The sequence below is a fragment of the Cervus elaphus genome, chromosome 22 (genome assembly GCF_910594005.1).
Source record: "Cervus elaphus chromosome 22, mCerEla1.1, whole genome shotgun sequence".
NCBI lineage: Eukaryota > Metazoa > Chordata > Mammalia > Artiodactyla > Cervidae > Cervus > Cervus elaphus.
This window is the reverse complement of record NC_057836.1, coordinates 5,385,740-5,406,501: the sequence shown is the minus strand read 5'-3', so window position 1 is coordinate 5,406,501 and position 20,762 is coordinate 5,385,740. Positions and strand designations below refer to the sequence as shown.

Below are 20,762 nucleotides of genomic sequence, written 5' to 3'. Positions count from 1 at the left end.
CTTCTAAGTCTCCTGAAATTGCTAGGCTTGAAAATGAACAGCACGGGGGAGCATTTCAGTCTCATTCCTCTTTTGCACAAGCTCTCTTTTCTCTCCCCAAGAGCTAAAGGCCGTTTTTCATGTTTTGAAAGATATCTCTTCTTTTCCGGAAGGGAAATGTGAGAAGGCGTGCAGCTTTTAAAGCTCCCTTTAAGGGCTTCCTAAGCTGCCGTATTATCACAGGAGACGCGTTGAGAAGGAATGAAACCCAAACGCAGGTAAGGAAGAGAACTCAAATTATCTTGCCTTGGTGTGTCATTCATTTGTTTTCTTTCCCCCAAGCCTCAATGGAGGTGTAACTGATACATAGTGAAATGCATGATTCTCCAGTGTGTGCGTGATGGATTTGTACTTAGGAAACAATCTCTGTGACCCCCAGCCCCTCACCCTGCCCCAGCCAGCCCAAGATATGGCCCGTGTGCATCACTCAGAACTCTGACCACTCTCAGCAGAGGAAAGAGGCCACCCTCTGCTGAACTTCAAATAAGTGGATTCCCCCAGTGTGTGCCTTTGCACTGGCTTTTGCTGCTGAATGCATTTTTTTTCTTTTTCTAACTTGGCTACATCACATGGCCTCTGGGATACTAGTTCCCCGACCTTGGGTGGAACATGCTCCCCCTGCACTGGGAGCTTGGGGTCTTAACCTCTGGACCACCAGGGAAGGCCCTGAAAATGTTTTTGAGATACGTTGACGGCTGCTCTTTCTGATTGCTTGCTAGAATTCCATTATACGAATATATCCATAGGTGTATCCATTCTCTTGTCTGGTTACTTTCAAGGCGGCTTGTTTGGTTTGCTGCAACTGAAGTGTTATGACAAATGACATCCACCTGTATCGCCCAGAGCCTGTCCATCTGCAAGGAAGACGGACAGAACGGCCAGAGAACCTGGAGGTTGCCTGAGAGCACACGGTGTGGGGCCTCCCCCGGGGCCTGGATCTGGCCTGTGCTCCTGAATGTTTGTTTCTTATTCTTATAACCATCCATCATGTGCTCAGTCATGTCTGACTCTTTGCGACCCCATGGACCGTAGCCCACCAGGCTCCTCTGTCCATGGGATTCTCCAGGCAAGAACACTGGATTGGGTTGCCATTTCCTCCTCCAGGGGATCTTCGTGACCCAGGGATCGAGCCCATGTCTCCTGCACTGGCAGGAGGATTCTTTACCACTGAACCATTTGGATAAAGAGATGGAACCCTTGGAAGCCACATTTCAAAAGCAAATCAAGGGGTTTCCCTGGTGGTCCAGTGGTTAAGAATCTGCCTTGCAATACAAGGGACACGGGTTCAATCACTGGTCCGGGAAGATCCCATATGCCAAGAAGCAAGTAAGCCCATGCGCCACAACTCAGGGGCCTGAGCTCTAGAGCCCCTGAGCTGCAACTACTGAAGCTACAAGAGAAGCCACCACAATGAGAAGCCCAGAGCATCGCAACTAGAGAGTAGGTCCCACCCGCCACGACTAGAGAAAGCCTGCACATAGCAACAGAGACGCAGCACAGCCAAAATAAATAAATACATCTTTTTTTTTTTTTTTTAAAGCAAATCAAATGGTTTTCTATCATGGGAGTGGCTGCATGTAACCTGATTTTCATAATGATTTCCCAAATGTAAAATGCATGCTGAGCCGTGGCACAGGCGATACGCATGTGGCATGCTGAGAAGTGGAACAAAGCTATGAACAAAGCTAGTGGAGGTGACGGAATTCCAGTTGAACTCTTTCAAATCCTAAAAGATGATGCTGTGAAAGTGCTGCACTCAATATGTCAGCAAATTTGGAAAACTCAGCAGTGGCCACAGGACTGGAAAAGGTCAGTTTTCATTCCAATTCCAAAGAAAGGCAATGCCAAAGAATGCTCAAACTCCCACACAATTGCACTCATCTCACACACAAGCAAAGTAATGCTCAAAATCCTCCAAGCCAGGCTTCAACAGTATGTGAACCATGAACTTCCAGATGTTCAAGCTGGATTTAGAAAAGGCAGAGGAACCAGAGATAAATTGCCAACATCTGCTGGATCATAGAAAATGCAAGAGAGTTCCAGAAAAACATCTAATTCTGCTTTATTGACTACACCAAAGCCTTTGACTGTGTGGATCACAACAAACTGGAAAATTCTTAGAGATGGGAATACCAGACCACCTGATCTGTCTCCTGAGAAATCTGTATGCAGGTCAAGAAGCAACAGTTAGAACTGAACATGGAACAACAGACTGGATCCAAATTGAGAAAGGAGTACATCAAGGCTGTATATTGTCACCCTGCTTATTTAACTTATATGCAGAGTACATCATGAGAAACGCTGGGCTGGATGAAGCACAGGCTGCAGTCAAGATTGCCAGGAGAAATATCAATAACCTCAGGTATGCAGAGGACACCACCCTTATGACAGAAACTGAAGAAGAACTAAAGAGCCTCCTGATGAAAGTGAAAGAGGAGAGTGAAAAAGTTGGCTTAAAACTCAACATTCAGAAAACTAAGATCATGGCATCCAATCCCATCAGTTCATGGCAAATAGATGGGGAAACAATGGAAACAGTGATAGACTGTATTTCTTTTGGCTCCAAAATCACTGCAGATGGTGACTGCAGCCATGAAATTAAAAGACATTTGCTCCTTGGGAGAAAAAATATGACCAACCTAGACAGCATATTAAAAAGCAGAGACATTACTTTGCCAACAAATGTCCATCTAGTCAAGACTATGGTTTTTCCAGTAGTCATGTACGGATGTTACAGTTGGACTATAAAGAAAGCCGAGCGCTGAAGAATTGATGCTTTTGAACTGTGGTGTTGGAGAAGACTCTTGAGTCCCTTGGACTGCAAGGAGATCCAACCAGTCCATCCTAAAGGAAATCAGTCCTGAATATTCATTGGAAGGACTGATGCTAAAGCTGAAGCTCCAAAACTTTGGCTACCTAATGCAAAGAACCAACTCCTTGGAAAAGACCCTGAGGCTGGGAAAGATTGAAGGTGGGAGGAGAAGGGGACAACAGAGGATGAGATGGTTGGATGGCATCACCAACTCGATGGACACGAGTTTGAGTAAACTCCAGGAGTTGGTGATAGATAGGGAAGCCTGGCGTGCTCCAGTCCATGGGGTCACAGAGTCGGACACGACTGAGTGACTCCACTAAACTGAACTGAAGAAGTGGAAGGTCGAGTAGGTGGCGACAGGAACTAAGACCATTTCGCAAGCTCTCCTCCTGGGTTCTGTGGCTATGCCGAGGGCGGCGGCAGGGTGGGCTGACCGTGGGCGTCCGTAGACAGTGTGCGGCATCTTGTGTGTGTGTTTCCTTAGAGCAGACATCTGCACCTCGCACCAGATTCTCAAAGGGGCCAGAAACCCCTGCCCCAGACGGCAGTCTCCCTCAGCATTCAGAGCAGTCTAGCCTTGACTGTGCCATGATGCCATCAGGACTTCAATAACCACATTCACCATCTTTCTGTGTTTTCCCCAGCGTGGTTAGTGACACCTCAAATCAGGCTGTGCAGGTAAGAAGCCTCAGAGCCCCCTGACCCTTCCCTGCCCCTAAACCAATCATCCAAGGATTCCCCACGGGTTGTGGTTTGCAGCCTTGAAAGTTTATTCTTATCTGTCCCTTCCCTCTGCCACTACCACGGGCAACTCTGGCCTCGCCCCTTACAGTAGCTTCTGAATTGGTCTCTGGCTTGGGGTTTGGCTTCAACCCATCCTCAGGGTTCCTGGTGCGGCATCACTGATCTCCTTACCTCGTCCGCTCACTCAGTCACACCGGGCAGCCTGCATCCCTGGCTCACCTCCCCTCTCCCGGGTACCTGGGTCTTCCCTTGAGTTCTCTCCATCCTGCCTGCCTCTAAGGAGCGGGTGAGGACATCCATATCCCTTCTCTTCTTCCTGAGACAGGCCTGGGACCCGGACGCTTTGCCTCAATGCCTGCACCTGGACACACTTCTCAATGCAGGATTAAAAATAACTGCATGCATGGGCAGTTAGGGCAAGTTCTGGACAAAAGACACAGACCAAAAAGACCCCACTGCCACTTTTGAAGAACCAGGAGCAAAAGCAAGGCACTGCACCTGTCCCCTGTACTCAACATAACCTCAACATAACAGTTAAGTCGCTGTTGTGTCCAACTCTGTGACCCCATGGACTGCAGCACGCCAGGCTTCCCTGTCCATCACCAACTCCCGAAGTTTGCTCAAACTCACGTCCATCGAGTCGGTGATGCCATCCAACCATCTCATCCTCTGTCGTCCCCTTCTCCTCTTGCCTTCAATCTTTCCCAGCATCAGGGTCTTTTCCTGTGAGTCAGTTCTTCGCATCAGGTGGTCACAGTATTGGAGTTTCAGCTTCCTCATCAGTCCTTCCAATGAATATTCAGGACTGATTTCCTTTAGGATGGACTGGCCGGATCTCCTTGCAGATCAACTAAGGGGTGACAAACCACCTAAGCCACCCCTCCCTCCCATCCGACCCTGGACACCCCCCCCTACTCACCCCATATAAAGAACCAGCTTGCCCACTCCCCAGGCAGTGAGGAAGGGGGCCTGTGGTTCGTTCTCGCTCCCCCTGGCTGCAGCAGGGCCCCCAGTACAGCCCTGCCTGGGAGCCTTGTCTGGCCTCTGATCAGTTTCTGGTGATTACGCAGGGCAAGCCTACTGGTCCATAACACTCCGGCTGCCCTCCCCCCGGCTGGGTTCCTAACTGCGGGGCGTGCGTGTCCCCCTAGATCACCAGCTCCGGGAGGGCAAGGCTCTGCCCCTGTGATCAGCGCAATCTCCGTGGGAGGGCAGGGCCTGGCACCAACTGGCAGGCTAACAGAAACCTCCGCTCCAGGAATCGGAGGAGTTAGAGCATGCTGTGGAGCACTGGGCCAGCCCTCAGGGAGACGAAAAACAATGTTGCCCACACCGGGACCTGGCCGCCCCCAGCTCCTCCCCAGTCGGGCCTCCTCTGATAGTCTCTATCTGCTGGGGAAGGCCCCCGCCCCCGCTGGCCTGGGCCCAAAAGGAAACAGGCTTAACCCTTCCCACCCCTTCCAGCCTGGGGCGCCTTCCACCTATGAGCTTCTCCATAAACCTGTTCACAGCTCTCCTGAGTCATAGAGGCCTGGGACCTGGGCCCCGGGCTCACTCCTTCCCCACGCACCTGTCACACCTCACCCAGAGTCAACTCTGCAGAACCCAAGTCCTCCACATCACCTCCACCGTAAACCTCTTCCTCATCTTATTCTCTCCTCCTGGGAGCCCCGACACTGTCCCCTCTGGTTCTCCTGCCCCGCCCTCCTCCTGAACACCCACCCCTGATTCACCCACCCACCCACCCACACACTAGGGCTCATTCCTGTCGGAATCACCAGGAGTTCCCCTGGGACAGGGCGAGGTGTGCAGGAGGGTACTCATGTAGCCGCATTGCCCATCATGCCAAGCTTCTAGAGGGCGGGCACAGGTCACAAGGGCTCCCCCTGGCCCCTGGCCTGGTTGTGGGAAAAGCTCAGCAAATGAAACGACCCATTTGTGTTCTTATATGATGTGCCTCGGCTGTGCAAAGGTGGTGGCCCTGACTGCCTCGCTGCCCGCACCCCCCGACCCCCAACCCCGGCGCCCAGGTAAGGACACCAGAGTCCAGGGCTCAAACGTATAGAACAAAAGGGGGCAGAGGGCCCGCGGTCTGTCCGATTGGCGGCATTTAGGAGCGGAACCACCGCTGCGCTTGGAGAGTGAGTGTGACGCGGCGCGTGGGAACTGCCGACGGCTTTCGCGGGCTGGACGTGGTGACCCAGAGCCAGACCTCGGGCGGCGGATGCCGCCGGGGCCAGGGGCGGGCGGGGGGCGGGGGCCGGCGCCGGGGCCGCGCCCTCCCGGCCACTCCCCGGGGCGAGCGGGTAGCGGCGGCGGCGGCGGCGGCGGCGACCAGGGCGGCTCCCAGACGCGCTGCTCCCGGCCCGGCCACCAGGGTCCCCGCGCGCCCCCATGTCCTCCGCGCCGCTGCGCTCGCCCGCCCTGCGGCCCCACAGGATGAAGAAGGACGAGTCATTCCTGGGCAAGCTGGGCGGCACGCTGGCGAGGAAGAAGAAGGCCAAGGAGGGTGAGTGCGCCCGCCGCCGGCCTCCAGCCGCGCCCGCGCCGCGCTCCTCCCCGCGGGACCCAGGCGGGCGGCCGACCCGCCCCGCGCTCCCGCGCGCGCACAGTGCCGAGCCCTGCCTGGACCCAGTGGAGCGCAGCGGGCACCACGCGGCTCGAGTCCCCGCCGGACCCGATTGAGCGGCTGCGGGCACCACGCTGCCTCTCCTCTCTGGGACCCGCGCTCTCGGTTCCCTAAGCCCGCCGGGCCCGCGCAGCGCGCCGCCGTGACCTTCAGGACAGCCCTTGACCCCCTTTAAACGCCGCCGGGCCGGGAACCAGCCGCCAGCCTGGCGGCGCCCCCTCTCCCGGCGGCTCATGCAGCCCACTTTGGGCTCCTGGCGTCATCGAAACGCGCATCGCTGGCTCCTGCTGAGGACAGGACGCTGAGCAGCCGTGGGGACGAGCCCCCCGGCCCGCTGGAGACAGCCTTGCGCCCACCGCGGCCCGGTCACCAGCCATTTCTTTAGCCTCCTCTCCCGCCCGCGGGCTCGCGCATTCAGCCCTGCCTGGGGGCCGCTCGATGAGCATTTATTGGGCACCACTGCGGGGCGACCCTACTGCTGGGGGCCCGCTGGTTTTCGGGGTGCGGTGCACTGCACGGATTGCGCCCCCAGCGTGGGCGAGAGGGGAGGAGGAAACGGATGCCCGAGGCCGCGAGGCCCGCCCGCACGGACTGCAGAGGCCCCTCCATGTTTGCCTCCGCGGGTCCACGAAAATTATCCTAAAAAACTTCCTGCCACCTCTTACAAGTTTTTTTTTTAAGAGTTGTGGGGGATGTGACTTCGGGCCTCTTGTTTGTGTTCTTTAAACACGGCTGTTCCCTGGGCCTCTCCCAGGACTGCATTCCCGATTTTTCCCTTTGTTCTGGTCAGGGGAGTCTTCCCCCGGCCCAGATTCCCTGTGGCTGAGGGTGGGTTACGCTGGGGTGGCTGTGAACCAGGCTGCCGGGAGCTGCCCGTAGTCTGGACCTTGGGACAGAGAGGATCCCCAGTCAGGGGTGTGCAGTGAGTTCCTTAAACCGCCGGGAGCCTGACTGTGCTTTAGAAAGTCCTCTCGTACCTGCCAGGCGAGTGTACCCCCCAGGGACGTGTGTACCCCAAGGACAGGCTTGCAGGCTCACGTGGCCCCGTGTTAATTTCTCTCTTTGACCTGTGTATTCCTGGGGATGTCTGTGACCTTTTACCTCGAGGGCTGAGCAGATGTACAGACAGTGACCCACCTTCCGCCCAGGGTGTGTGTGTGTGTGTGTGTGTCCGTGTGTGTGTGTCCGTGTGTGTCCATGCATTTCCCACCAGGGACAGTTTTACCACATTAGATGGTTCCGCCCAGGGTGTGTGTGTGTGTGTGTGTGTGTGTGTGTCCATGTGTGTGTGTCTGTGTGTGTGTGTCTGTGTATGTGTCCATGTGTGTCCATGCATTTCCCACCAGGGACAGTTTTACCACATTAGATGGTTCCGCCCAGGGTGTGTGTGTGTGTGTGTGTGTGTGTGTGTGTGTCCATGTGTGTGTGTCTGTGTGTGTGTGTCTATGTATGTGTCCGTGTGTGTCCATGCATTTCCCACCAGGGACAGTTTTACCACATTAGATGGTTCCCCCTGAGGGCAGGGCCTTTCACCTTTACTTTATCAATGAAAAAAACGTTGCCTGCCATATCAGTAAGGGAGAGGATGTGGCATTGCGCCCGGAGGAGGAAATTCAGGATGGAGACAAATCCTGCTGAGCAGCCCCTCCCCCCGTGATTCACCCCAGGAAGCACGGGGACGCTGGCTCCAGGAGCTAAGGGGCGAATCCCAGGGGTGATCGCGGCGATCCTAGACCTGGGCCGCTTCCCATGCACTGTTGTCATTAGTCGCTCAGTCGTGTCTGACTCTCTGTGACCCCATGGAAAGCAGCACGCCAGGCTTCCCTGTCCATCGTCAACTCCCGCAGTTTGCATCGAGTCAGTGATGCCATCCAACTATCTCATCCTCTGTTGTCCCCTTCTCCTCCCGCCTTCAATCTTTCCCAGCATCAGGGTCTTTTCCAATGAGTCCGCCAAAGCATTGGAGCTTCAGCTTTAGCATCAGTCCTTCCAACGAATATTCAGGATTGATTTCCTTTATGATTGACTGGTTTGATCTCCTTGCTGTCCAGGGAACTCTCAAGAGTCTTCTCCAGCACCACAGTTCATAAGCATCAATTCTTCGGTGCTCAGCCTTCTTCATGGCCCAGCTCTCACATCCGTACATAGAAAAGTACTAAATGCTTTAACTTGAAATATCTGGTTTTCTTTAATTAACAGTGATCTTTTGATGTTCAGACTCCCCAGTCTTTGTTGCAAAAACTGCTGCATATTCTGGCTCCTCTGTTGCATCTTCTGGAGCCCTCTCTCAGAGCTTGCCGTGTCCCAGGCTTATGTCCTCAGTTTTGTCCACGGAGTAAAACATAACTCTTAACTTGGAGGCTGTGTTTTTTTTTCAGTTGACACGTTGTACCAAGCAGATGAGTCACTCCTTTCCTAAGCCTGACATTTAGGATCCAGACTGTCTTTCGTTACTTGTATCAAGTCACACCTCCTAAAAGAGATGATAAGTGGCCTTCCCCCACCCTAGATCATTCCCGCTACATCTCTGATCTGCAGATCAGAGGGGCAGTGGGAATGATCTGTCACGCTCACCAAAATCATTTCAGTTCCTCCTTATGCCTTGCGGCAATTATAAACACAAATGTCATACACTCTCCAATTCATTCATTGCCTGCCGTGGGACCCTAGGAAGAAAAGATGGACAAGGCTCTTCTTTTGTGGACCAGGGACTCAGCCTGTAATAAATAAAACAGGTCTATAATAATATCTGCCAGGAAGAAGGTGTAAAAGTGCAATCAGACAGGTGCCTGGGGAAGGCCTCAGAGCAGGTGATGTTTAGGTTGAGACCCGAAAGAACCAGGACAGCTATCTCTCACAGAATAGCGAGTCAGTGGAATGTTGTGGACAATGACAGCTTTTGATAGGTGACGTTTACTCCCTTGGAATATGAAGAGCAAATGCCTGAACTCATTGACTAGCCCCAAGTTCCAAACCAAAGTGTTTGTCTTTGCCTTTGTGAACTAGCATGCGTCTAGAAAATCAAGGGCGAATCAGGTTTAATTTGAATATACCAAGAGTAGTCGGCATCATCCAGTGATGAACAAAATAGTCATGAAACAGCAGAAGGAAAGAGATATTTCTGTAGTATAGCTGTTTTTTTTTTTTTTTCCTGTTTGTTTTGTTTTGGCCACACCACATGGTTTGTGGGATCTTAGTTCCCTGACCAGGGATTGAACCCAGGCCTTTGACAGTGAAAACGCTGAGTCCTAACCACTGGACCGTGAGGGAACTCCAGCTGCTTTTGCTTTGCTGTGTGAGTTATCTGGGTCCCCTGCCTCATTTCTCAAGATTGGGGTGCCTGGCACCCCCCCCGCATGCAAACAGAAGGTCACAAACGCTAATCAAGCTTGGATGTAGGAATTCCAAGAGGACTGACCTTGGAAGGGCGCAGTGGCTTCTGTCTGTCTTGTGGGAAGAGCGGAAGGAGTGGGGAGTGGGAGGGAGGCCGAGGTGCGAAGGCTGGAGAATGAGGTCCTGAATGATTGATGGAGAGTTGCTGGTCTCCCTCTAGGCCCGTTGCCTTGGCAACCTGCCTTGGCAACCTGCCCTCCCTGCCACTCATGTGGTTCACTTGTAGCAGTCCTGGCCCCTCCCAGGCTCCCCATGGGAAGGTGCTCATTTGCCTGCCAGGGACTGGCGGGAAGACAGTGATTCGAGGTGTGCTGGGCGCTGCCAGCTGCGCAGTGGGTTTCATTTCCTTTTTGTTAGAAAGTCCACAGTGAGTTCAAGAGTGTGGGTGGAGGTGAGGGGGAGGGCGCTGGGACAAGGACCACGCTGCTGGGAAGTTAGCGATTCCGGCCCATGGGACGTTTGACACTGCAGAGCTTGGGGCTGTGACAAGCGCTGAGGCACGTATTGGGGGTGAACATCTTGTCACTTTGCCAGGGGAGGTCATGTTCAGAAATGTGTTCTGAGGTTTGCAGGAAGTGCCCTGAGTGAATTCATAGCATGATTAAGGCTGTGATAGTCTATGGGAGGGAAGCAAGTCGCATCATGTGGTGGCCTGGCTTAGAAAACGGAACTGTGATGAACAGTGGGGCGTTGGGAAAAGTGGAAAGGAACACTTAAAAAACCCCAAAACTCCCCGTAGAAAGCCCAGGGACTGTGAAGGGCTACTCGCTAAAGTGGTTCGGTTTATCGAGCTGAATGGAGCAGGCACAGAGGAAGACTCCCCGCGAGGGTCCCCTGGTGACCACGGGTGACACCCAGAAGTCCTGCAGGCCAGTACGGGGTGAGGGGGCGCCTGGAACGGATGTCCTTGCAGCGGTGTAAAGTCCTTAGAGGCAGGGGTCCAGCTCCGGGGCGGGGAGGCCCTGGATGGAAGGTGGGGACAGGCTCCCCTCCACCCATTTGCCTGAGAGGTTCCCACCTGCCCTGACCTCCGCTCTCTGCCCAGACCCCAGGACCAGCGCCAGGCTGTGAGAGCCGAACCCACCACGGCCGAGCCAGAGGCTCTTGCCCCTCCTGCTTTTCTGGGGAAAGCAAGTGTTCAGGAAGCTGCCGTTCCCTGATTGCTTTTCTTTTTGTAATTATATTTTTTAGAGCAGTTTTAGGTTCTCATTGTCTAATGACATGATGTGGAGCTTCTTTTTCTAGGCGTGTGTTATCTGTACATCTTTGGCAAAGTGTCTGCTCAGATCTTTGGCCCATTTTTTTTTTTTTTAATGTATCCTTTATTTTATTTTTTTTTGGCCACGCCTTGTGGCCTGTGGGATCTTAGTTCCCTGACCAGGGATCGAACCCATGCCCCTGCCTTGGCAACGCAGAGTCTTAACCACTGGACCTGCCAGGGAAGTCCCGTATTCTTTAAATCAAGTGGTTTGATTTCTTGTAGTTGAGTTTTAGGACTTCTTGGTGTATTTTAGATACAAATCCTTTATCAGATGCGTCTTTGGTAAACACTTTCTCTGGCCCTGCGACTTGTTTTCTGACTTTCTTCAACCTGGTCGTCTTCTGAGCCCTTGATGCACACATAGAGATAAATGAGCAGGATATTGATTGAAACCTCAGGAACGAGATCTAAAGAGACACCAGGTGGCTGCGACTTTGCCCTGAGGGTTGAAAGTATTGAGTTGCTTTTCTGGGTTTTAAATAACTTCCAGGAGAGACCGTCAGTCAGTCGAAACCAGCCCTGCTGACTGCAGTGTGTCCCCTTCGGTTCACGCTGCTCTTTACTGCGTGACCAGCGGCGTGGACTCTGTCCTGTCCCCAAGCACCGCCCCACCTCAACCCGTCTCTAAGAAGAGCACCTGGACAGAGGTGCTGTGTAATTTAGCCCGGCAAGGGTAGGACTTCTCACCTGCCCACAAGTTACCTGCAAGACGGGACTTTTGCCCTCACTTTATGGTTGAGGAAACACAACCTTACCTGGCAGCTGCAGTTTAAACCAGTGGTTCTCAGCTTGGGCTTCCCTGGAGGCTCAGATGGTAAAGAGTCTGCCTGCAGTGTGGGAGACCCGGCTTTGATCCCTGGATGGGGAAGATCTCCTGGAGAAGGAAATGGCAACCCGCTCCAGTACTCTTGCCTGGAAAATCCCATGGACGGAGGAGCCTAGGGGGCTACAGTCCATGGGGTTGCAAAGAGTGGGACACGACTGCGCGACTTCCCTTTCTTTCAGGCTCTCAGCTCGGGGAGGTCCTGCCCCGGGGGACACGGGCACAGCGTCGCGACTGGAGTGGCATCCCGAAATGCACTGGACAGCCCCGTGCAATGTTGGCTGACAGCGCTGAGCTGGGGAACCTGGTGTTTCTTTCCTGGGGTGTCTGCGGAACCAAGAGCAGGTTGAGGAGCCCCAGGGGTGGCGCAGCTCCTCAGCGGCCCTCAACCAACCGCCAGGGCCTGGAAATGCCCGGCGGGGACCCCGCCCTCCACCCAACCCCCCGGGGCTCTCAGCTCAGTCTCCTAAGGGGGAGAATCGGGACGCCCATGGGGGCTGGCTACCCATGCTGGGCCAGCTGGTTCCAAGCAGGTGTGGCCCAAACACAGAGTCACCTGGGGTTCTGGAGATAGATGGGGTGTCCCTGGCAGACCCCCTCCTTTCTGGACGGAGAGTGAGGAGACATGGAAAACTTCCGTGAAGATTCAGTGGAAATTGCAATTGAACCCTCCATAATTGCTGTGGCTGGGAGTTGGATGGGAGGTGGGGGTGGGGAGGTGAAGGCCCGCTTGCCTCGTCCCAGGACAGCAGAGGAAGGAGGCTCCCAGAGCTCCCAGGACCTGAGGACACAGGGGAGAGGATCTTGAGCTGGAAGCTGGGAGCTGGTGGCCTGCGGGGACCTGACCCAGGCCTGTCCTCAGGAGTCTGGGCACTGTGGGGCCGGGGGCAGGTGTGGTGACGGATACCTGGGGGGACACCCAGTCTGAATCGGAGGGGCCGTGAAGGAGGCCCCAGCTAATCCCGCTGGGGAAGTGCAGGCCGTTCAGAGCGGCCAGACTGTGGTGTGGTGTGTGGGCTGTGGTCAGCCTCAGGGCAGGCTGGAGTGGTCACCGGACCCTGTCATCTTTGGTGAATAGTGGGCGCCAGTGTCCAATCTGTATCCCTGCTACTTTGGAGAGTCTGGTGTGGAGTGAACTGGATTGGGGCAACTGGTAAGGAAACACCTGGAGTGTATTTGTAGGCAGGGTGGGCTTCCTGGAGGCAGTGTGCGGGGCTGGGAGCAGCAGGATTCCTGAGACGTGAGGAAACCGCAGCTGCAGGGCTTGATGTAGAGGCAGCTACCCAGAGGCTGCTCTGAGATGGAAGGAACTTTGCATAGAAACAGATTAGACGAGGCCCACGGTTCTCCAGGGCCCCTGACCCTGCTTCCAGTTACTCCCCGGGCTGAGGCACCTGGGGAGGTGTGGAGTTCACAGCTTTTCGGGGTGTTTGCATAAAGAGCTTCTTGGGGGTCAGATGGCGACTTCGAAGTGATTTCCACATCCTCTTTTAGGCAGATCTCAGCACACTGTCCCGCGTACCTTTGAAAATAAAAATGGAATAGTGTCTTTCTTTGCTGCAAGACGAAGGGAAGCGATTTATACTGAGTGTGGCCTCTTTTGTCCAGGGAGGTGGGATGTACCTGGGGCTTTTCACTGACATGATGACCTTGATGAGGTGCAAGATGCTTAGGAAGAGATCACTACAGATCACAGGGAAGGTGGGTTGGACCTCCTGACGTACAAGGAAGGAAAGAGGGTGGCTGGTAAGAAGGGGAGGTAGGTGAGCGGTTGAGGGCCTGGGGCCATGTGCCCAGTGGGCTCTAGAATGTTCGGTGGGAGGAGAAGTCAGTGTAGGTCCTGTTTGAATCCCGTGGGCTGTGAGCTTTTCAACAGACCCTGCCATGCTTCTTGCTCCAAACCCTCTCGCGTCCTCTCTGAGCAGGGCTGCCTCTGCCCGTGGGAGCTGCTCTTGGTCTGAGAGGGGGTCAGTCTGTCGGCCCCTGCAATGCACACACTCCTTGGGGAGTCACTGGAAATCACTCTTCTGTTTTCCTCTCTCTCTGTGGCTGAGAGGAAGTGGCTTTCAGTGGGGCTTGGTATGGTTTTGTTAGGTTTCCTTTGCTTATTATTCTGTTTATAATCTTCAGATCCAACATTTCTCTTTGTTCCACCGTTGTCCAGATGCACCCGGGGCATTTCAGAGAAAAGCACGTAGGCACGTCAGCATGTCTCATGCTGGGCTTTTTTTTTTTCCTGGCCATCTGCTGAAATCTCTCAGAAACTTTGCTTTGGTAGAGATGCTGGGCCCGGAGTGATGACTTTGTGTTCATTACCTTTCAGCTAACTCTCTGTGGTCCTCCTAGCATCTTGGTTATACCTGAGTGGTCCCTGGAGAGTCAGGTCGCCTTGGCAACCCCACACTCATCAGAGGAGCTCAGCTTTGAATTCCTGTCCCCAGTCTGTGGAATTAATATTTATCGTATATCGTGAAGTTGCTTACCCTCGCGTTCCCTGTCCAGTCGTCAGAATAATTAAAGGATGGTTAGTGGATGTAAGTGGGTAAGTGCCAGCTGTGAGTGGATTTTAAGTGCTCTGTGTGATGGATTTCCCCCCAGCTGTGGTCAGCAGAGGGCAGGTACTTTTACCCAGCTATTTTCTTGTTTTCAAATGTGCGGTTCCATCACAGCAAAGATGTATCTGAAGAAAGCATGTTTTCTCCTTGTATTAGCCATACGCTTGACCTTTTAGGTTTCAGATGAAAAATGGCTTTATTTTCTAAGGAGTATATTTATTATTTACCATATTATGTGGTGACTGAAGAGACATTTAGTAAGTCTGTACAGTGCTTAGTTGCTCAGCCGTGTCTGACTCTTTGCGACCCCATGGACCGTAGCCCACCAGGCTCCTCTGTCGATGGGGATTCTCCAGGCAAGAATACTGGAGTGGGTTGCCATGCCCTCCTGCAGGGGATCTTCCCAACCCAGGGATCGAATCCAGGTGTCCTGCATTGCAGGTGGCTTCTTTACTAGCTGAGCTACCAGGGAAGCTGATGAATACTGCAGTGGGTAGCCTATCCCTTCTCCAGGAGATCTTCCTGACCCAGGAATCGAACCAGGGTCTCCTGCATTGCAGGTGGATTTTTTACCAGCTGAGCTACCAGGGAAGCCCATTAGTAAGTCTAGGAGTGCCTTATAGACATTTGTTGATGCAGTGGTGTTAATCTGCTGGCCTGAACTCAGTGCTATTGGGGTGAGAGAATATAAATGTGAACTGCAGTCAATTCAAGGAGGTTTTGGTGGCTTCTGACTCATTGAAATGTTGCTTTGTTTTTTAAAGTATAGTTGATTGACGATGTCATCTTAGTTTTTGGTGTATAGCAAAGTGATTCAGTTGTACATACACAAGAGGAGAAGGGGATGACAGAGGATGAGATGGTTGGATGGCATCATTGACTCAATGGGCATGAGTCTGAGCAAACTCCGGGAAATAGTGAAGGACAGGGAAGCCTGGCTTGCTGCAGTCCCTGGGGTCGCAAAGAGTTGGACATGATCGAGTGACTGAACAACAACGTATATGTATGCCTGTGTGTGTGCTAAGTCACTTCAGTCATGTCCAACTCTTTTCGACCCTGGGGACTATAGTCTGCCAGGCTCCTCTGTCCATGGGATTCTCCAGGCAAGAATACTGGAATGGGTTGCCATTCCCTTCTCCAGGGGATCTTCCCGACCCAGGGATTGAACCCGGTTTTCCTATATTGCAGGCAGATTCTTTACTGTCTGAGCCACCAGGGAAGCAAGTGTTACTTACTGATAATGTTGACAGGTACGATATTGACACAGAGCTGGTTCTTGGTAGGGCCAGGCTGGCTGGCTGTTTCCTCCTGACAGTTCAAGTGGTAATGACTGTCTGCCTGTGTGTTATGAAGGATTCTGAGGCTGCATCTGGGCTGGGGAAAGGATGCTGGGACTAAATTAGTGAAGTGTGTATATGGCGTGTGTATGGGTGAGTTCACTGCTGAGTGAGTGTCCTCCCTGGAATAGAAGCCTCTTCTCACTGTGGTCCTGCATCGTGTCAGCAGCTCTGGGCTGCTTCCCTCACGGTGTGTCCCTTGAAGGTGCTAGTGGGCGGTTGGTGTCAGAAAGACACAGATGCTTTAAGTTGTTTGCCTTTTGGGGAATGTTGGGGTCCTGCCCAAGTGTGACCCAGAAGCAGCATGCACCTTGAGGTGTGTGCTGCCGAGAAATGGAAATCCCCGTGTCTGCATGGCATCAGGTGTTTCTGAGCTGGGGTTCAGTAGTCCCGGGGGTGAGACCAGCTCAGCAGCCATCCTCGCCCACCCTGGCCTCTGAAGGTGCTTCCTTGCCAGCAGCCTAAGGAAGCAATACGTTAGGTGAATCTGAGTAGATTCTTATGTTTGCAGGTTAGTAGTTGGAATGCTTGCTTGTCAAGCATTGTCCTTGGTCTGGGTCTTTGAAGCTTTACTTGCTTGTCAAGCAGAGCGGGTTAGGGATGTTGGTTTCCCCAAATAACACCATCTTAATAGTTGATGCCTGTTGTTTTCATAAGTTAGTTATTTTCATACTTTCATCTGAAAAGTTACAGTTCCAAAGGATCTAGCTTTTAGTTTGAAAACTGAAGAAAGTGTTAGTTGCGCAGTCGTGTCTGACTCTGTGACCCCATGGACTGTAGCCTGCCAGGCTCCTCTGTCCATGGGATTTTTCAGGCAAGAATACTGGAGTGGATTGCCATTTCCTACTGCGGGGGATCTTCTCAACTAAAGCTTAAACTAAGCTTTTAGCTTAATATTGAGTTATTAACAAGGTGAAGACGGATTGAAGGTCTCCTGAGTCTCAGGGCTTGCTTGAATCCAGCAGTCCCGGAAGCAGCTGTCTGGTTCGATGGAGCTGAGGCCACCCTTGGTGTTTGCTGCTTCTTCTATCACCATGGAGTCCGCTCGAAGCATCCAGGTGCTGCTTTAAGTATGTGGGCAGAGTGTCCTTTGAGCAGGCTGGGGAAGAGGACACCAGGCTTGTTGTGGTCAGAATTCACTGACCACATAGACCAAATAGACTTGGAAGGACAGCTTTCCCAAAGCCTCGAAGTGTCTTCATCCTCTGTTTTTGTTTTAAAAATTAATATTATCTTTCAAAGTAAGACCTGAGTGAAGTTAAGTCTTAACTTTGAAAGACATACCTTACTTTCAGAGTAAGACCTTGATATATACAAGCTGAAAGGGCATTCATCTGAGAAGTGAGAGAAAGATTAAAAAAAAAAAAAATTACCCAGAACAGAGTCGACTCAGGTCGGGGCTCATAGCTGAGGCTTGTTGGCACCTGGGATATTCTGGGCACAGAGCTAGCCACTCCACGCATGACTCGGTTAATCCTCACGCACAGCTGGTGAGTGGGTACCTCTTAGTGATTCCCATTTTTCAGATGAGCAAACGGGCCCAGAGAAGTAAAGTCCTCTGCAGGAGGTTACGCTGCTGGGCCCGTGCAATTAAAACCTTGGCAGCCTTGGCTCTTAATCTCCACCAACCTTGTCAACTGGAAGAGCCTTTCAGATGCCAGTTACCTTTCCAGGTGGTCTGCAGCGAAGTCACTGTCATTCCTGACATGAGGTCCACTCAGCCCCGGTGGTAGAAAGATGCTCTGGAGGAGACAAACGAGATCCACTGTGTGCTGAGTGGACTTGTTGGCATTTGCAGAAAGCAGACAGAACCCCAGCGGCTTCGGGCTGCTCCAGGACCCAGGTCAGGCCCCTGCCACTCCCCGCTGCCTGCCCGGCGCTCGGCCCGTCTGCCCATCCTCCTTGGCTTGAGGCCCTCACGTGCGCTCTTTCTTCTGCCCCGTTGGCTTGCAGGTGGAGCCCCGTGCTGCCCACTTGCCTGCTACGTCCCGTGCCTTCCTCCCAGAGGCTGTGGGCTCTGTGGCCAGCTCCCGGCTAACCTGGGTCCCCCGGCCTGGCCTGTCACCATCCCCTCTCCAGGGATGCTAAGAAATGCTGTCCGCTCACCATGGTCTTTGTGTATTTGTTGCGTGAGCAGGAGGCAGTCTGTGTAGTGGTTAAGGCCGCTGGCCTGGGGACTTACTTTTGAGGTCTGTGACTCGTCCTGCTGCTCTTGGGGGCCCGGACCTGGGCAAGGTGCTTCCCTATCCCGTGCCTCAGTTTCCTTTTCTATAAAGAGTCCTTAACTCAAAGGATGTTTGGGGGAATTGGGTTATTCACTGAAATGATGTGAGATCAAGTGATCACGTGGAAGGAAATATTCCTATGACTTGGGTACCAATTCCACTTCTGAGTGCCAGCTGTGATTCTGACGCCGATTCCAATGTGTGTGGGTTTTTATTATCCACATCAAGCAATTCTCCAGCGCTAGCCGGTTGCCCAACAATTCAATCCCATTCTCTCTGTATAAAGTACGTAACAAACAAGGACCTACAGTATAGCGCGGGGAACTCACTATTTTGTAATAACTTATAAGGAAAAAGAATTGAACAAAACAGATATGTGTGTTCGTATAACTGAATTACTTTGCTGCATGAAGTGAAGTGAAAATGTTAGTTGCTTCCTTCATCTCCGACTCTTGGCGACCCCGTGGACTGTAACCCACCAGGCTTCTCTGTCCATGGAATTCTCCAGGCAGGAATACTAGAGTGGGTTGCCATTCCTTCTCCAGGGGATCTTCCTGATCCAGGGATCGAACCCAGGTCTCCTGCATTGCAGGCAGATTCTTTACCATCTGAGCCATCAGGGAAGCCCTACTTTGTCGTATGCTTGAAAACGAACATAACATTGTAAATCCCTCAAGTAAAAAAATTTCAGTTCAGACACTATCCAGAGATAGCATCAGATTTCACAAGTTAAGGGCTCGGTCCCACGAGACTGCCTCTGACTTTGGTTGCCGATCACAAGTTCAAGTTGTTACCTGTGCTTCTGACCGACTAGGTATAAACCTGAGGTTTCCACAACCCCCTCCTTGGGTTTGATCACTTTGCTAGAGTGGCTCACTGAAGTCAGAGGAACATTTTACTCAGTGGGTTGCTGGTTTGTCATAAGATTATGTAACTAGGGGACAGTCAGATGGAAGAGATGCACAGGGTGAGGTATGTGGGAAGGGGTACCCCCCCGCCCCGTACCTACTTTGTTCACCAGCCTGGAGCCTCTGTGGACCCAGTCCTTCTGGGCTTTTATAAAGGCTCCATTACGTAGGCACGGGTGATTAACTCCCTGACCACTGGAGACTGGGCAGGTCCATCTCTAGCCCTTCTCTCCTTCCCGGAAGTTTGGTGGAGTGCCTGCAAGTACCAACTCTCTGATCACATGGTTGGTTCCTCTGGCCTCCACCCCCATCCTTAGAGTACCTAGGGGCTTTGCACAAGTTGCCCCATTCACATAAGATGCCTTTGTTGCTCTCATCACTTAGGAAATTCCTAGGGTTTAGGATCTAGAGCCAGGAATTTGGATGAAGGTCAGATATAGGTATTTCTTATTACAAATCACCATGATCACAATTTCCAAAGTGCATGTCTGATAAAGGACTGGTGTCCAGGATATGGAAAGAACTTCTTCAACTGATAATAGAAAGACAACCCAGTAAAAGATAAAGGTTTGAACAGATGCTGCATCCGAGACAATGTGCAGATGACCAGCATGCATCTGGAAAAGACCTCAGCTCAGCATCGTTAGTCACCTGGGAAACGAACCACAGATTAGAAACAGAGAGACACACGCCACACCTGCCTGCATGGCTGCAATGATCCCACCGCAGTTCAGTAGGAAAGTGGGGCAGACAGAAGGCTCATACACGCTGGAGGTGGGGTTTACAGTGGAGCCGAGGCTTAGGGCCTCAGTGTGGTAGCTGCTTGAAAAACTAAACCTCTCTCCTCCCTGTGACCTAGCAGTTCCGAGATGAGATATTCAAAGACATAGAAACCTGGGTCCTTATGAAGCCTTGTAGCAGAATGTTTATAACAGTTTTATTCACGATAACCCAACCCCAGAGACAGCTCGGCCGCCCGTCAACAGGAGGATGGAGAGGTGGGCCGGGCTCCCGGGAGTGAGGGGGAACAGGTGACCGGCGTGCACAGCCCCGTGACTCTCAAAGCCGCTGTGCCGAGCAGAAGAAGCCAGGCCAAGGAGTGCTCACCGTGACCCCGTTTCTCAGGAGGAGGAGGTGTAGATGGACACAGCTAATCTCTGCTGGTTGCCTCGGGAGTGGGCTGGAACCTGGCTGGGGAGGGGCAGATGGCATCCTCTGTTACTGTGAGGATGTCCTCTATCTTGATGGGGATGTCCTCTATCTTGATGTGCATTTCAATGTATGCACATTTCAACTCGAAAAAAAAAGAGTTATAAATAAATACAGTGCTCTAGATAGAGATGTGTAAGTTTAGGGGCAGAGTATCTCTGTCTGCAGTTTACTCTGAAATGCATGAACGTTACGATGGTGTGGCAGGCTGATCACAGAGATGTGTCCCCAGAGATGTCCACGTCCTGTTACCCAGAGTCTTAACTCCATCACCTGACGTGGTCAGAAAGACTTAGCAGATGTGATTGAGTTGAGGGGCTTGGGTGGGGCGATGATCCTGGATTATCCGGGTGGGCACAGGGTCCTTATAGGAGGAAGGCAGGAGGTCTGTGTAAGGGAGATGTGTCAGTGGAAACAAGTTGGAGTGATGCAGGACCACAAGCCAGGGAACGTGGGCACGTGTAGAAGCTGGAAAAACCAAGAAACAGTTTCTCCTACGCCTGCCAGAGGGAACACAGCCCTCTTGACACCACGGTGTTAGCCTGCGAAATTTAGGTCCTCGTTGGTTATGTATTTTATACAGAGAGAGCCAAATTGAATTGTTAGGCAGCAGGCCAGCACTCGAGAATTGCTTGATGTGGACAAAAACCCCATACACACTGGAACTGGTGTTAGAATCACAGCTGGTGCTCAGAAGTGGAATTGGTACCCAAGTCAATGGGACTTCTGACCCTCTAGAACTCTAAGATAATAAATATATGTTGTTTTAAGCCACTGCATTTGTTGTAATTTGTTAAGGCAGCCACAGGCAACTAATACAGATA

General features: G+C 52.4%; 1 protein-coding gene across 2 annotated transcripts in view; it reads left to right on the top strand.

Moving 5' to 3' along the window:
- The first annotated feature begins 5,604 nt into the window (after nucleotides 1-5,604).
- The window catches only part of PARVB (parvin beta), a 115,127-nt gene continuing 99,969 nt past the window's right edge, over nucleotides 5,605-20,762 (top strand). The window contains exon 1 of one of the 2 annotated variants that reach the window (XM_043881389.1): nucleotides 5,605-5,628. Coding sequence is in view for 1 of the 2 variants with exons in the window: in XM_043881388.1 (XP_043737323.1) it covers nucleotides 5,993-6,107 (115 nt within the window). In the remaining variant the exon portion in view is untranslated. Of the gene's footprint in view, nucleotides 5,629-5,868; nucleotides 6,108-20,762 lie in introns of those variants that run through there. The other variant, XM_043881388.1, reaches the window with a different exon arrangement.